At 44.9% G+C, this 15162-nt stretch overlaps 1 protein-coding gene across 1 annotated transcript in view; it reads left to right on the top strand.

Moving 5' to 3' along the window:
- The window catches only part of LOC128946100 (transitional endoplasmic reticulum ATPase-like), a 45780-nt gene that overhangs the window by 14941 nt on the left and 15677 nt on the right, over window positions 1–15162 (top strand). The window contains exons 8-12 of the mRNA XM_054290004.1: window positions 1503–1636; window positions 1903–2038; window positions 3026–3138; window positions 3690–3854; window positions 3965–4087. Of these exons, the coding sequence (XP_054145979.1) occupies window positions 1503–1636; window positions 1903–2038; window positions 3026–3138; window positions 3690–3854; window positions 3965–4087 (671 nt within the window). The remainder of the gene's footprint in view (window positions 1–1502; window positions 1637–1902; window positions 2039–3025; window positions 3139–3689; window positions 3855–3964; window positions 4088–15162) is intronic.

Below are 15162 nucleotides of genomic sequence, written 5' to 3'. Positions count from 1 at the left end.
AACCTGACTCCCTGTTGATCAGGGTGCTGGTAGCAGTCCAATTGGAAATGTGGCTGCAGTCCTCCTGGAGTGTCAGGTGTGGTTCTGTTGGAGCAGGGATCCTGAAGAAGAGTGCAGTCTTCCTCTGAAGATCTAGTGGAAGAGGCAGCTGTTTCTCTGGGAAATCCAGTGGAGAAAACAGTGCTGCTGTTCCAGAATCTCAAGATTATATCTGGATAGGAATGCTTGGCTCTCCCCTCTGGGTGGAGCATCTCACAATGGGATGTTAGTTCTTATCAGTCATGCAATAGCCTGTTATCAGCAGATTTCTCCCGCAGGGAGGAGTGGTTGTGGTTGTGAAAGAGATAAGAAAAAGTGCCCACTTAACAGAAGACAACTGACATACAGATGGCAAATAGAATACAATTTGCTTGACAGTCCAGGACACCTGTAATGAAGCATTATTAGTACCTGCTTGTAACAGTGTCTCTGCAGCTGGCCCGCTTCAGTCAGCTGGCAGCCTTGCACTTCCAAGGGTCAGGTTTCTTTTTCTTGGATCCTATAGAAGCATACTTTTTCTTCATTACCACTCCCTTCAGCATGATGGAGAATCTGTAAAAACAGAATAAATCTGTGACCCTGCACTTGTGTTCAGCAACTGTAGGTGATCTCAGAGGAATGCTGCCCTTCCTTCTGGGATTAATGTGGTTACACATTTTTATTATTTATTCTTTGAGAGGAGATGGGATTTGGGGTGTTGTTTTTTTTGGTGGTGGCTTGTTGCTGTTGGTTGGTTGGTTAGTTGGTGTGTGAATCAATACAGTCAGGCAGCCAGGGCAACCATAAACCCATGGCTAAAACATAGAGTAAATTTATTTCCATTACCTAAATAACGGAGGGAATCCCTGAAGCAATACCTGCACAGGGGCACACAAGCAGAGATATGGGCACTGTTAGTTCATGCCAGAGGATTACTGACTACTGTTCACACAGGCTTATCAAGGGTTATTTTCAGCTGCAAGGTCACTTGAGCACTCACCAGTGTTTTGCTTTTTAACCCATTCCTCCCAACAGTTGGGTTGTTTTGATCTCATTTATAAAATCTTATAGTGGTAAATGCATACCTGTGTAATGCTTGCTATAGACAGCTTTGGCATCTTACAGCTTTTTCTTTCCCTACCCTGATAACTTGTCATCAAATAATTTGATTGCTTCCATTGTGAGCATTAACTGTGTGGTGGCACATTTCAGAAAAGATCACCAAGTGTGAAATAGGGTAAGGGAAGAGGCAGCTATTAGTAGCTCATTGGCTAGTGTTACATTCTGTTAAACTGAAAACACTGAAATGATGATAGTAAGTAATTCTGCATGCTGGTCTTGTCTTTTCAGATGTAAATGTAATGAACTTGGTTGCTTTGGCTTGAAATATAGATACATGTGAACCTTGTACTAAAAAAAATTCAGCTGCATGTTTTTGGGGCTAGCTGCCTCTCTTCTGGGTGCCAGAGTTGCTATTTTTTTAGGTCCTGAGATCATGAGCAAGCTGGCTGGTGAGTCTGAGAGCAACCTGAGGAAAGCCTTTGAAGAAGCAGAGAAGAATGCTCCTGCCATCATCTTCATTGATGAACTGGATGCCATTGCTCCTAAAAGAGAGAAGGTAAAGAAAGCATTTAGAACGTAAAGGAGTGCATCCTTTTTGGTAGCAGCTGGCGTGAGTCTCTGCATTTGACTATAGGGTAAAGCAATATTTCACTTAATGCTTGAAAGCAGTTGGATGTCAGATTTTGGATATCAGAAGAATCTGATGTAGTTCACGACGTTTCTTAACAGCTCATGTCTGTTGTATCTGTCTGCTTTGGTGCAGTACTAGCTCCTGTGTGCTGTGTTTTAGAGCTTTTGGTCTAGATATTACTTTCTCCACAGACACATGGAGAGGTGGAACGTCGCATTGTGTCTCAGCTGCTGACTCTTATGGATGGACTGAAACAGAGAGCACATGTGATTGTTATGGCAGCCACCAACAGACCTAACAGCATCGACCCAGCTCTCAGGCGATTTGGTAACCATAATTGCCATCTCTTTTTTTGTGTATCAGATACTTTGTTATGGACTGTGCTTCAGGGGCCTTGGAAAGACTGAGTAGAAATGAATATTAAACATCTTATGTGTTACATAAACTTCTTTCCAGCTACTTGTTTGGAAATAATTTCTAGATTTCAGCTTTTGGTATAATCTTTTGTGCTTTATTAGATTAGAACTTGTAGAAATAATAAAATACTTAGAGGGTAGCACATTTTTTCACTGCATCAGTTAGTTGAGACTATTTCACGACTAAATTCTTAAGGGGTTGTTCATGCCTCAGGTTGCAGGAGGCTCTGATTTGTCCCATTTATCTTTTATTGATGAAAAGTCTGGTAGTTTCTGAGATTCAGGTTTTCAAAACTTTGCAGCGTAAATGAACGTCTGTTGTATGACCAGTTGGTAAAATCAAATTTGCAGGAAAAGTGGCCTCTTAAATGTCTAGTGAGGCATTTGAATGCACAGCTATAGCTTGAAGAAAATGATAGATGTACATGCCCTAGGTAATATTACAGTAATACATGAGTATCCTGCTTCCCCAGATATTGGGGCAGTTCATGGTTTTCACCACTTGGGTGCTGCTGTGAAAGTTCTGAAAAATTTAATCTCTCAGTATTTGTGGACACAAAGGTAGAAATAAATAAAAATGTCCCATGGTGTGTTGGTTAGGGTAGCATATTTTCCTATAAATTAGGATTGGAAAAAACCAGAAATCCTCTGTATTGACATAATCCTGAACTCTACTTAATGCAGTAGTCTCACTTTCTCTAAATGGCTATAAACCTTTCTGCCTTCTCTGATCTGACTCTGCTACTGTGCTGATTGATGCTGCAGGGAAACCCAAAGCTCTAGCATTTTCTGAAACTGTTTGTGGCTTGTCATCAAGTTCCTATGTCAAAGGAAGATATCAACTATAGCTCCCTTAGTTTGCAGAATCAGCAACTCAACATGTGCTTGTACTCCCCAGGTCGTTTTGACAGAGAGGTAGATATTGGTATCCCAGATGCCACTGGGCGCTTGGAGATTCTGCAGATTCACACAAAAAATATGAAACTGGCTGATGATGTGGATCTGGAACAGGTGAGTAGCATGCTATTGCAAAAGCTTGCCTCTGCTCATTTAGGACAGCGTGAAACTGAGCAAATATGTGATCTCTGAGCTTCCTCCTAACTAGATTACCAGTGACCAAAAATCCTCACTTGCTAGTTAAGAATGCTGTGGCTAAGTGAAACGAATGTGTACCAGTCCAGTCTGGAAGTGCCTTGCCACTGTCCTGTGTTTGTTTGCTGTGGCATTCTCTTTAAAAATAAAGCAAGTCTGAAACAGCACTCACAGAGCTGGCTGAACATTGTAGTAATACTATATGGATTTAATCTCTGTCCTGAATGAAGAACTGCAGTCTTCAGGGTTATCTTTCTGCACACTATCTATTCCAGTACAACTTTTTTCTCAGGTAAGAGGTGGAACAGCAGTGTTGCTGCTAAATGTGATAGCGCTTATCTTGAATTTGCAGCAAAGCACTAATGTTTCTGTCCTTCAGAGTTTTGTTGCACCTCTGAATGAGGGACCAGAGCATGCATTGCAGAGTGCTTGCTTGTGTTTCTGAGTCATAGTTAATGCTCTGCTTTCAGGTGGCAAACGAGACCCATGGCCATGTTGGCGCTGACTTGGCTGCTCTTTGCTCAGAAGCCGCTCTTCAGGCTATCAGAAAGAAGATGGATCTCATAGACCTAGAAGACGAAACCATTGATGCTGAAGTGATGAACTCACTGGCTGTGACCATGGATGACTTCAGGGTAATGGAGGAGTACCCTTCTTTCTTTTGTGTGCAATGTCTAATTGCTTATCTGAAGCAAGTGAACATAAAATATTAGAATTGACATAATGCTTTTTCTTCTAACAACAGTGGGCTCTGAGCCAGAGCAACCCTTCTGCTCTTAGGGAGACAGTGGTGGAGGTGCCACAAGTTACCTGGGAAGACATTGGGGGTTTAGAAGATGTAAAGAGAGAACTCCAGGAACTTGTACAGGTAAGGTTTCCAACAGATTTTTTCCTAGTCAGCTTGAAAAATAATGATTGCCATAGTTTAGGAAGGGTATTCCCCAATTTAGTGTTCCCATTGAAACACTCCAAACCACATGCTGCTCACTCACTCCCCCCTCCCCTGTGGCAGGATGGAGAGGAGAATTGGAGGCAGAAAAGGTAAAGATCATGGGTTGAGATAAGAACAATTTACTGTAAGCAGCAATGAGATAAGAAAATGAACAGTATTAATAACAGTGTACAGGACAGGGGAATGATTCACATGTGAGTACTCACCATAGGGAACATGACATTATCCCCAACTGCTTGTTTCACGCTATCTGACCGAAAGGGACCCCCTCCCTCTGCCCCCCGCATGATGTGAGGTGGTACCCTGTCCTGGCCAGAACCAGGACAGTAATAAAATTCAGAACCTCTGCACATTCCTGTTTGGGCTGTGACCAGGGTAAATGCAAAGTTTATATGGTATTTTCATGTAATGGACTGAAAATATCATGCTGTTCCATCTTAGTGAACCTGGGGAGAGGGAGGTGCTGGGAAGCAGCATCAGGCTTTCCTGAGCGGAGTATACAGGGACATCTTGGGTAGGTGTTGTGCTACATGCAGGAACAGCAGCAGTTCTGCTTCTCTTAAGTGGAGACTAGCAATAGCACTGCTGCCAAGAATCCTGTTATGTGATGGCTTTAATATGCTAGAAAGTAGATGAAGATTCTCATGCAGAGAGCCTATGAAGTTTGACTTTGCAGCAGTGTTAGCATAGAGGTGAGAAGTAATTGAAGCCTTCTATGAAAGGAGAAGCTGGAACAAAGTCATGAATGGTCTGTGGAATTGGGGTGGTTTGGGTTTGATACATCCCTGCTTTCAGTTGCACTGTAGAAACAGCCTGTCTGTGAATAAAAGAATCTACTTTTCAATCTAACTTCTGTCATTAAAATCATCACCTATCTCTGATCATGTTGGAAGGATAAATGCTCACATCAGACATCTTGACTGTCTTTGGAGGGCAGAGAAAATAGGTTAGATAATGAGCTAGCTGTTCTCATTTGCTTTTGCAGGGCAGACTGAAGTTGGGATTAAATGTGCTGGGAAACTACCTGAACTGGCACTTAGTTCACAGGCTTTACAATTTAGTTGTGATGCTTTTTAAACCAGTGCCCATTTAAAAACACCAGTGGCATTGAGCAGGCAGACTCTTGTGTTTAACCCACCAGAAATCAAAATTATTTGGGTTGGAAAGGACCTCAAAGATCATTCCAAACCCCCCAACCATGGTGTAGTTGGTTGACCCTGGCTGAATGCCAGGCACCTGCCAAAGCTGCTCTCTCACTCCTCTCTGCAGCCAGCCAGAGGAGAGAAAATTTAACAAAGGGTTCATGAGTTGAGACAAGGACTGGGAGAGATCACTCATCAAATACCATAGTGGGCAAAATAGGCTCTAATTAGAGTATGAATTTATTTTATTGCTAAAAAAATCAGAGCAGGACAATGAGAATTAAAATGAACCCTTAAAAAAACACCTTCCCCCCACCCCTCCCTCCTTTCCAGCTCTACCTCCTACCCCAGCAGTGCAAGGAGACAGGGAATGGGGATTTTGGTCAGTCCATTACCCATGGTTTCTTCCACTGTTTACGGAGAGGAGTCGTTCCCTTGCTGCACTGTGGGGTCCCTCGCCATGGGAGACAGTTCTCCATGGACTTGTCCAACATGAGTCCATCTCACGAGCAACAGCTAAATGTGAACTGCTGTAATGTGAGTCCAGCCCATGGGCAACAGTCCTCAAACTGCTACAGCTTGAATCACTCTTCCATGGGATGCAGTCATCCAAGGACAGGCTGCTCCAGCAAGGGCTCCTCTCTCCATGGGCCTCCCATTGGGTCACAGCCTCCTCTTAGGCATCCACCTTCTCTGGCATGGGTGTCCTCCACAGGCTGCAGGTGGACCTCTGCATCCCCATTGATCTCCATGTGTCAGGATCTGTCCTAGTGAACAGATACCCTGATGGTTCGTAGGAATGATCTCAGAGTGCAAAAACCAACATGGTACAAGGGGGTTTGCAGTGATAATCAAAACAAATGCAGTTTTATTGAAATAACCACAGCAAAAATGCGATAGAAGGATTAGGGGAGAGAAAAGAGATAAAGAGAGAGAGGGAGGGAGAGGGGATATAGCTACCAACGCAGAGACGGAGTCCTTTGGTCCAGTCCAGTCGAGGATCCGCCTGTTACGCTGGGGAGATCTCAAAGGCTCTAGCTAACTCAGAGGTTTTTATTACTGAAAATTGTGAGGGGGGGGAAACATACAATAGGGAACAGATGTAACAGGTAGTCTATGTTCTCAGCAGGAAGCGAGAGCCATTGTTTTCTTGGTTCAGTGGTCACAATCTGTAGGCAAACATCTCGCTTCGGTCAGCTTGCCTCTCCCCACACACCTCCCCCGGGCTGGGGGTTTTAGTCCCAGTCCTTGGAAGGAGCAGAGGGGCCTTTTAGGAGTTTCATGTCTCAGTCCTTGGTGGAGAAGCTTCTCACATCTCAGTCTGTCTGTCACGGTGGTTGTAAAACAGGTGAGGGTCTTCGGTGGGAGACCACCCGAAACTCAGGAGAAGTCCAGCCAGGCCGAGAGATGGGACAGCTTCCAAAGCTGCTATTGTTGCAAACGGGGCACGGTGCCCTCTTCTTAGCATACAGCAAACACACTTGTGAAAACAATAGCTTAACACTGAGCTTTCAGGTCTCAGGGCCCTTGGCATGTGACTTTTCTCCTTCAGAGCCAGATATTTTAGACGGGGGGGGGTCTTCTCTTCAGTGGTCTCCCAAGGACGATCGTGAGGCAGATGAGGGAAAATTTGGACAGACTCTCACACCATGGGCTGCAGGGGGACAGCTGCTTCGCCATAGTCTTACCCACAGGATGCAGGGGAATCTCAGCTCTGGTGCCTGGAGCACTTCCTCCCCCTCCTTCTCCACTGACCTTGATGTCTCCATAGTTTTTCTTCTCACATATTCTCACCCCACTCTGGCTGCAATTACATCTGCGCAATAACTTTTCTTCTTAAATATGTTATCACGGAGGCGTTACCACCATTTCTAATTGGGCCAGCCTTGACCAGCAGCACATCCATCTTTGGAGCTGCCAGGGATTGGTTCTGCCAGACATGGGGGAAGCTTTTAGCAGCTTTTCACAGAAGCCACCCCTGTAGCCCCCCCCGCTACCAAAACCAGGCCATGCAAACTGAATTCACATGGACAGGGACACCTTCCACTACACCAGCTTGTTCAGAGCCCCATCCAGCCTGGCCTTGGATACTTCCAGGAATGGAACATCCACAACTTCTCTGGGCAACCTATGCCAGTGCCTCACCACCCTCACAGTAAAGAATTTTTTCCCAATATCCAATCTAAATCTACCCTCCTTCGGTTTGAAGCCATTCCCTCTTGTCTTATCACTACATGTACTTGTGAAATGTCCCGCTCTGGCTTTCTTGTAGGGATCCTTTAGGTACAGGAAGGCTGCTCTAAGATCTCCCCAGAGCCTTTTCCAGGCTGAACAGCCCCAGCTCTCTCAGCCTATCTTCATAGGAGAGGTGCTCCAGCCCTCTGATCAGCTCTCTGCTGTGTTTGCATCAGCAGGTCTACATCCTTATTTTTAGGGCCCTAGAACTGGATGTAGTACTCCAGGTGGGGTCTCAGAAGAGCAGAGCAGGGGGGCAGTGTCACAGAACGGTTGAGGTTGGAAGAGACTGCAGTGGATCATCTGGTCCAACCCCCTTGCTCAAGCAGGGTTATTCCAGAGCACATGGCACAGAATTGCATCCAGACAGTTCTTGAATACCTCCACTGAGGGATGCTCCACAACCTCTCTGGGCAATCTGTTCCAGTGCTCAGTCACCCGCACAGTAAAGAAGTTCTTCCTCATGTTCAGTTGGAATTTCCTGTGCATCAGTTTCTGCCTGTTGGTTCTCATCCTATTGCTTGGCACCACCAAGAAGAGCCTGGTCCATCCTCTTGATGATACTCTCTTCAGATACAGATACACATTGATGAGGTCCCCCCTCAGTTCTCTTCTTAAGGCTGAACAGGCCCAGCTCCTTCAGCCTTCTCTGATAAAAGAGATGTTCCAGTCCCTTAATCATCTTTGTCACCCTCCACTGGACCCGCTTCAGGAGCTCCATGTATCTCTTGTACTGAGGAGCCCAGGATGGGACTCAGCACTCCAGATGCCGTCTCACCAGGGCTGAGTAGATGGGCAGGACCACCTCCCTTGACCTGCTGGCAATGCTCTTCTTAATGCACCCCAGGATCCCATTTGCCTTCTTGGCCACAAGGGCATTGCTGGCTCATGGACAGCTTGTTGTCCACTAGGACCTCCAGGTCCTTCTCTGCAGAGCTGCTTTTCAGCAGGCCACCCCCAGCCTATACCAGTGCCTGAGGTTATTCTTCCCCAGGCACAGGCCCCTGCATTTGCCTTGGTGAACTTCAGACAGTACTTCTCTGCCCATCTCTCCAACCTGTCGAGGTCCTTCTGAATGCCTGCACAGCACTCTGGGGTATTGGCCACTCCTCCCAGCTTTGTGTTGTCAGCGAACTTGCTAAGGAGGGATCTACCGCTTCATCCAAGTTATTGGTGAACAAGTTAAACAATACTGGGCCCAGTATTGAACCTTGGGGGATATCACTAGTGACAGGCCTCCAACTAGACCCTGTGCCACTGATTACAACTGTCTGGGATCTGCCATTCAGCCAGTTCTCAATGCACCTCTGTCCACTCATCCAGTCCACACTTCCTGAGTTTGCCTATGAGGATGTTGTGAGAGGCAGTGCTGAAAGCCTTGCTGAAGTCAAGGTAGACAATATCCACTGCTCTCCCCTCATCCATCCATGTAGTTATTTCATCGTAGAAGGCAATCAGGTTGGTCAAGCATGATTTCCTTTTAGTGAATCCATGCTGACTACTCCTGATCAACTTCTTGTCATCCATGTGGATAGAGATGGCCTCCAGAATGAGGAGCTCCATTACCTTTCCAGGGATTGAGGTGAGGCTGACTGGCTGGTAGCTCCCTGGGTCCTCTTGATTGCCCTTTGTGAAGACTGGGGTGACATTTGCTTTCTTCCAGTCCTCAGGCACCTTTCCTGATTGCCACAACTTTTCAAAGCTGATTGTGAGCAGCCTCGCTCTGGTGTCCATCAGCTCTCTCAGCACTCGTGGATGCATCCCATCAGGGCCCATGGACTAGTGAATATCAAGTTTGTTTAGGTGTTCTCTGACCCAACTCTCCTTGACCAAAGGAAGGTCTTCCTTCCAACATTCCTTTACCCTGGTCTCCTGGGTCAGAGATCCCTGAGGGCTGGTCTTGTCAGTGAAGACTGATGCAAAGAAGACGTTCAGTAACTTTGCCTTCTCTGCATTCTCTGTCACCAGGGTCCCCTCTTCATTTACTAATGGTCTCACATTATCCTTAGTTTTCCTTTTGTTACTGATGTATTGGAAGAAGCCCTTCTTGTTGTCCTTGACATCCTTGGCCAGATTTAATTCCAGATGGGCCTTGGCCTTTCTTGTCTCATTTCCACTTACTCTGACAACCTCTTTATATTCAGTCCAAGTGGCCTGACCCTGCTTCCATCTCCTGTGTTTCCTGCTTTTGCTTGGGTCCCCTTTGCCTGATTTCTTGCTCATTGGGATGTACCATTCTTGAGCCAGGAGGATATCAACCAAGTCTTTTGGACTCCTCTTCCCTGTAGGACTTATTCCCATGGGATTCTTCCAAGAAGATCCCTGAAGAGGCTAAAGTTAGCGCTCCTGGAGTCCATGGTTACAATCTTACTTGCTGCCCTGCTTCTTCCTCGCATGATACTGAACTTGTCAATCTCATGGTCACTACAGCCAAGGCTGCCCCCAGCCTTTACATCTCCAAAATGGCCTTCCCTGTTTATTAGTATGAGGTCAAGCAGAACATAATTCTGTTACCAAAAATTTGGTAAAATAAAAATCTCCTTAACACCAATGTAGCATTAAGAAGCAGGCATTCTTTATTTGGCCGGATGCATGAGGGGATAGCTCCTCCTAAAGTTGAGCACAGTGAGTACAGGAAAGTTTCTGTTTATATACTGTATTTTACATACATATTCATTGATTGTCCCAGAATAAACATACATATGATAATAATTTTCCAGAAATCATTAACACATTTTCCCTCCCCTTTACACATGTGTTCTTTTGTCCTGGGGGTCTCTGGTGGTCTCTAGTGATTGAGGGACCCCAATGTAATACCTGACCTGGTCAAGTTGGCAGGGCACTGGGACTGGTGAACTTCCAATTCTCCTTCTTACACAATGGGCATTGTGCAGTTCTGTAGGCCAGTGGGTTTTGAAGAACAAGCATTGTCTTAGCTCACCAGGTGTAGACAATTTTTCATCTGGTAACATTCCCCCCTTTGAGGCTTGTGAAGCTTGTCTTTTTAAGCCTTCATAAGCTTCACTTTGATTTTTAATAACATTGTATAAGTTCCTTGCATTGCATTAGCAATCATGTTTTTTATGCAACCTAAAGCAAACATCGTAATCACAATTATTACTATGATCACAATTATGCTTTGCAAAAATGAGGCCAACCAACCACTCAGAGAAAATGCAAGTCCTTTAAATATTTTATTTAACCAGTTACTTTCTAATTTTGTCCCTAATTTTCTGCTAGATGCAGCAACTAATTTTATCCTCTCTATCTGATCATCCAATTTAGCAGTCACATTCAGAATGTGCACACAACAAATACTGTTGTTTAAATTCAAGTATCCACATACTCCATGTTCATGTAGTAGCAATAGATCTAAAGGCAATCTGTTTTGTAAGGTCATTTTAGTTGTGCCTTGCAATTGGTCATTTATTTCAGCAAACCCCAATTGAGTTGTATTTGCTAAAGCTTCCATTTGTAGAGTCAAATTGTGTATAGCTAGTCTGTTCCTAAAGGTAAATATTTGAGGAGTAAAGATGGATTTTTATATCCATCCCACTATAGTTTTCGTATCCTTCTCACATGTGTTCCCAGATTTTTGTCAAATTGCTGACTAAAGTTCCCCATGGAACTGGATTTTCTGCAGAGGTTGGTATTGGTAAACAAGCTGTTATAGAAGTTACATTCTGTAATCTGACTTAAGGACCATATTCCCCTTCCAAGAATTTAAGGTCATAGTTTCTATTATTATAAATATGCAATTATTTATCATCTTCATCTAGGTCCAATAAATAGCATCCCCCTAGAAAATCACATTCTATACCTAAAACTATAGGATTTAGATTAAAAACCTCCAAGGTGTTAGTCAGTCTTGTTTCTGCTGTGTTTAACGTGTGGTTGCTGGTTTTACCCACATATGATGAAGTCAGGGTTTGATTCCTTTTACCTTGAGTGCAGTGTAGGTTACCAGGAGGACTTGATATGGTCCCTTCCACTTCTCCTGGATTGGTCCAAAATTCAAGGTTCTGATGCACACTGTATCTCCCGGTCAGAAAGGATGTACAGGCAAGTCTAGCGCAAATGATCTGTTGACAGTGTTGTACCTTTTAAGACTTAAAAGAGTTAGTTCCAGTGCTATTAAATATTAATTTCAGCAAATCTTTTGAGACTTCCCTTGCCTTAGTACAACATGGGAAAGCTTCTGGCCATCCAGAAGAAGTATCTACCAATACCAAAATGTACCAGTTCCCATTCTGCCTGGGCAGTTCTTCAAAATCAATTTCCCAATTATCACCTAGTGAATTCCCCTGTTTTACTATCCCAACAGTGGCCTTTTTCCTTTCTTGGGATTATTTTGCAAAATAAATCACACATTTTTCAACAACTAATCTATTATTTTCTGTCATCTTTGTGCTATGTTCCTTGATAAACTAGTCACCATATTTTCTATTTCCTAATGTGTTTCCTGATGTTTTAGTTCTGTTATCTTATACATTAATTGTGGAGGTACAATTACCTGCCCACATGAGGTTACCAATCACCTGCTGGGATTTCCCATAGCTTCTAATGATGGGGCTAACTGCCTGTCCTGGTTGCTATAATTCTGTTTTGTTCCCAGACATTCAACTTTTTGCTAGGTATTAGTGCAAGGATACCTTTTTCAGCAACCTCTTTAGTTGTTTTGTCAGCTAATTGATTCCCTGTATTAACTGGGGAGTCTCCAAACTGATGGGCTTTACAAGGGCATCATGGCCACTTCTTCTGAGTTTTGCACACTCTGTAGTAGTTTACTAATTTCTTCTTTGTACTTAATAGGAGACTTCTGTGCCGATAACAATCCCCTTTCCTTCCATTTTGTTTCATGGATGTGTATTATTCCAAAAACATATTTTTAATCAGTCCATCTGTTTACTCTTTCAGTGATTTCTAGCACTCATTGTAAAGTCATTACTTATGCTTTTTGTGCTGATGTGTTAAAAGGTAAAGCCTGGCTTCTGTTGTCTGAGTCAAGGTTCCCACTGCATATCCAGCTGCCCATTTTCTGTTTCATACCATGCTGCTCCCACTGGTGTATAGGTGCAGTTCCTGGTCCTGGATGGGATTGCTCTTGAGATCCAGTCTGCCAGAACACACTTGTCTAACCAGGCAGTCATGGTACAAAGGTCTCTGGGCTTCTTCTGAAGCCTGAAGAAACATGGCTGAGTTCAAAGCAGTGGTTACTTTAAGCAGCTCAACATTATCCTGCTGGTGATGTCCTGTCTTCCTTTTTGTTCCAATTGTTTGGACGGGCTGCTTCCATGACCCCAAATGCTGCACCAGTCCCCCTAGTGCCAGGTGCATCTTTTCATGCCCATAAACTCAAATGGTTTGGTTCAAATGTGAGAGTCACAGTGCAGGCATTGTCATTAAGGTTCTTTTAGGGCTTCAAAGACCCTCTGACTCTCAGGAGTCCATACCAGGTATTTTCCGGTGGAGGATCATACAAGGGTTTTGCCAGTACTCCATAACTGTCAATCCATAACTGACACCATCCAGCCATACCTAAGTAGGCTTGTAGTCCTTTGCTCTGACGTCTGACAAACAGCTTCTTTTCAGCTGCTTCCCAAGCTTTTTTTTCCCTGCAAGATCTCAAAACTAAGATATATTACTGCTTTGCTTGAAGCCTTTACCCAGCTCCTTGGCTTAGAGGGCACTAAACCTGTTTTTTAATAGCGAGTCTTCAGGAGGAAAAAGAGAATTCTTCCTTGTACAGAGTGGTTAGTTTCCAGCATTCTTTTGACTTCGAATTTCTTGAGACATGGTACAGAGCCTGCGTGCATCTCTAATGTAGAGGGGGGCTGAAACTCCTGAGTCTGTAGGGTCTCTGAGAATATCCTATCACTTTCTCATCTTCATGAACGCTTTGCAGTCTGCTTGCTTCCTCACATAACTCCTTGACCTGGTGACATAGCTCCCTGACAGGGACACACCTTCTGCAGAGGAGATGACTCAGCCCCAGCTTCCCAGATAGGCATCAGGCACTCCTTACAACCAGAGGCCTGCAGAGCTGCATGTACTGTCAGAAGGTCTGTCACTGGTGCAGCAACTCCAACAGCCACTGAAGAACAAGCTCTACAGTGTCATCACCATAACGTTGGGAGCTCACACTAGTAAGACTGGGAAAGAAAGGGCTTCCCTTGCCCCTTGGCATTAACTGGTGCTCCTATTTCCTGCTCTCTGGTACTGCTACTATGTTGGCCCTCCTATTGAGAGGAGCCCTTCCTTGTCAACTGCAGTGCAAACTGCTGCACCCCACCCTGGCTGACATGCCATGTCCTGTTTGCCCCCTCTGTTTGCTATGCTTCTGGTCTCTCATGCTCCCTGGGGGCTCCTGCACCTGAGCTGTTCACCTCTGTGAGTGACAGACTGAGCTTAAATCAGCTGCTGTCACTCCTGGCCCAGCCCATGCTGAGTCAGCTGCTGTTGTTCAAGCTCCACATGTGTCTTGACGGTCTCCTGGGGTTACCCTGCCTTTAGAAACTCACTGATTGCTGCAATCTCCTGCTCTGCTGCAGGATGTGCCTGCACAAGAGCTGTTTGCTCCCTCAACCTGCTAGCCATGCTTTGATGCAGCCCAGGACACAGTTGGTTTCTGGGCTGTGAGTGCAGATTGCTGGTTCATGTTGAGCTTCCCATCAATCACCACCCCCAAGTCCTTCTCAACAGGGCTGCTCCCAATGCATTCTCTTCCCCGCCTGTACTTGTGTTTGGGATTGCCCCGACCAGATGCAGGACCTTGTGCCGCCGTTGAGTTAGGAACATCAAGGAAAAGACAACACAGACTCCAATGCTTCTTAGAAGGCATGAAGCAAGGTTTATTAGAAACTGCACATATTTATAGACAGGATAGTTCACCCAGAACCTGATTGGTCCTTAAACAACACCCTTCACACCGTTGGTTAATTAGGAACAACACGTTATTTTATCTTACCATAAGCATCATGTACAAACATTCCACATGTTCACAAACACCAGGTGGAGAGATTAAGATAAGAATTGTTTTAATTCTTTCTCTGAGCTTTCTCGCAACTTCCCCAGGATGATGTGTGGGAAAGTTATCTGTTTCTCTCTGACTAAACTGTCAGCATCCACAGCCTGGCACTTGGCCTTGTTGAACTTCATGGGGTTTGCACAGACCCACCTCTCAAGCCTGTCCAGGTCCCTCTGCATGCCATTCCTTCCCTCCAGCGTGTTGACTGCACCACACAGCTCGGGGTCATTGGCAAACTTGCTGAGGATGCACTCAATCCCACTGTCCATGTCACTGACACAGATGGTAAATAGTGCTAGTCCCAACACTGACCCCCGAGGACACCACTTTTCACTGGTCTTCACTTGGACATCAAGCTGTTGACTGCAACTCTTTGAGTGTGACCATCCAGCCAATTCCTTATCCACTGAGTGGTCCACCCATCTGTCATGGTTTTGCCCTGGCACAGAGCCAGTGCCCCCATGAGAATACCCTCTCCCTGGTGTCTGCTGAGATGTGACCAGGAATGAGCAAAGCAGGCTCCAGCTTAGAAATAAAGAAAACGTTATTAACTAAACTACAAGAAAAGAAGAAAAAACTATAAGGGA

Source organism: Melozone crissalis, unplaced genomic scaffold (assembly GCF_028551555.1).
Source record: "Melozone crissalis strain CALT ecotype California unplaced genomic scaffold, PUWL_Pcris_2 ptg000074l_1, whole genome shotgun sequence".
In the NCBI taxonomy this organism is placed as follows: domain Eukaryota; kingdom Metazoa; phylum Chordata; class Aves; order Passeriformes; family Passerellidae; genus Melozone; species Melozone crissalis.
The sequence above is the reverse complement of the archived record's forward strand: the minus strand, read 5'-3'. Positions and strand labels throughout refer to the sequence as shown.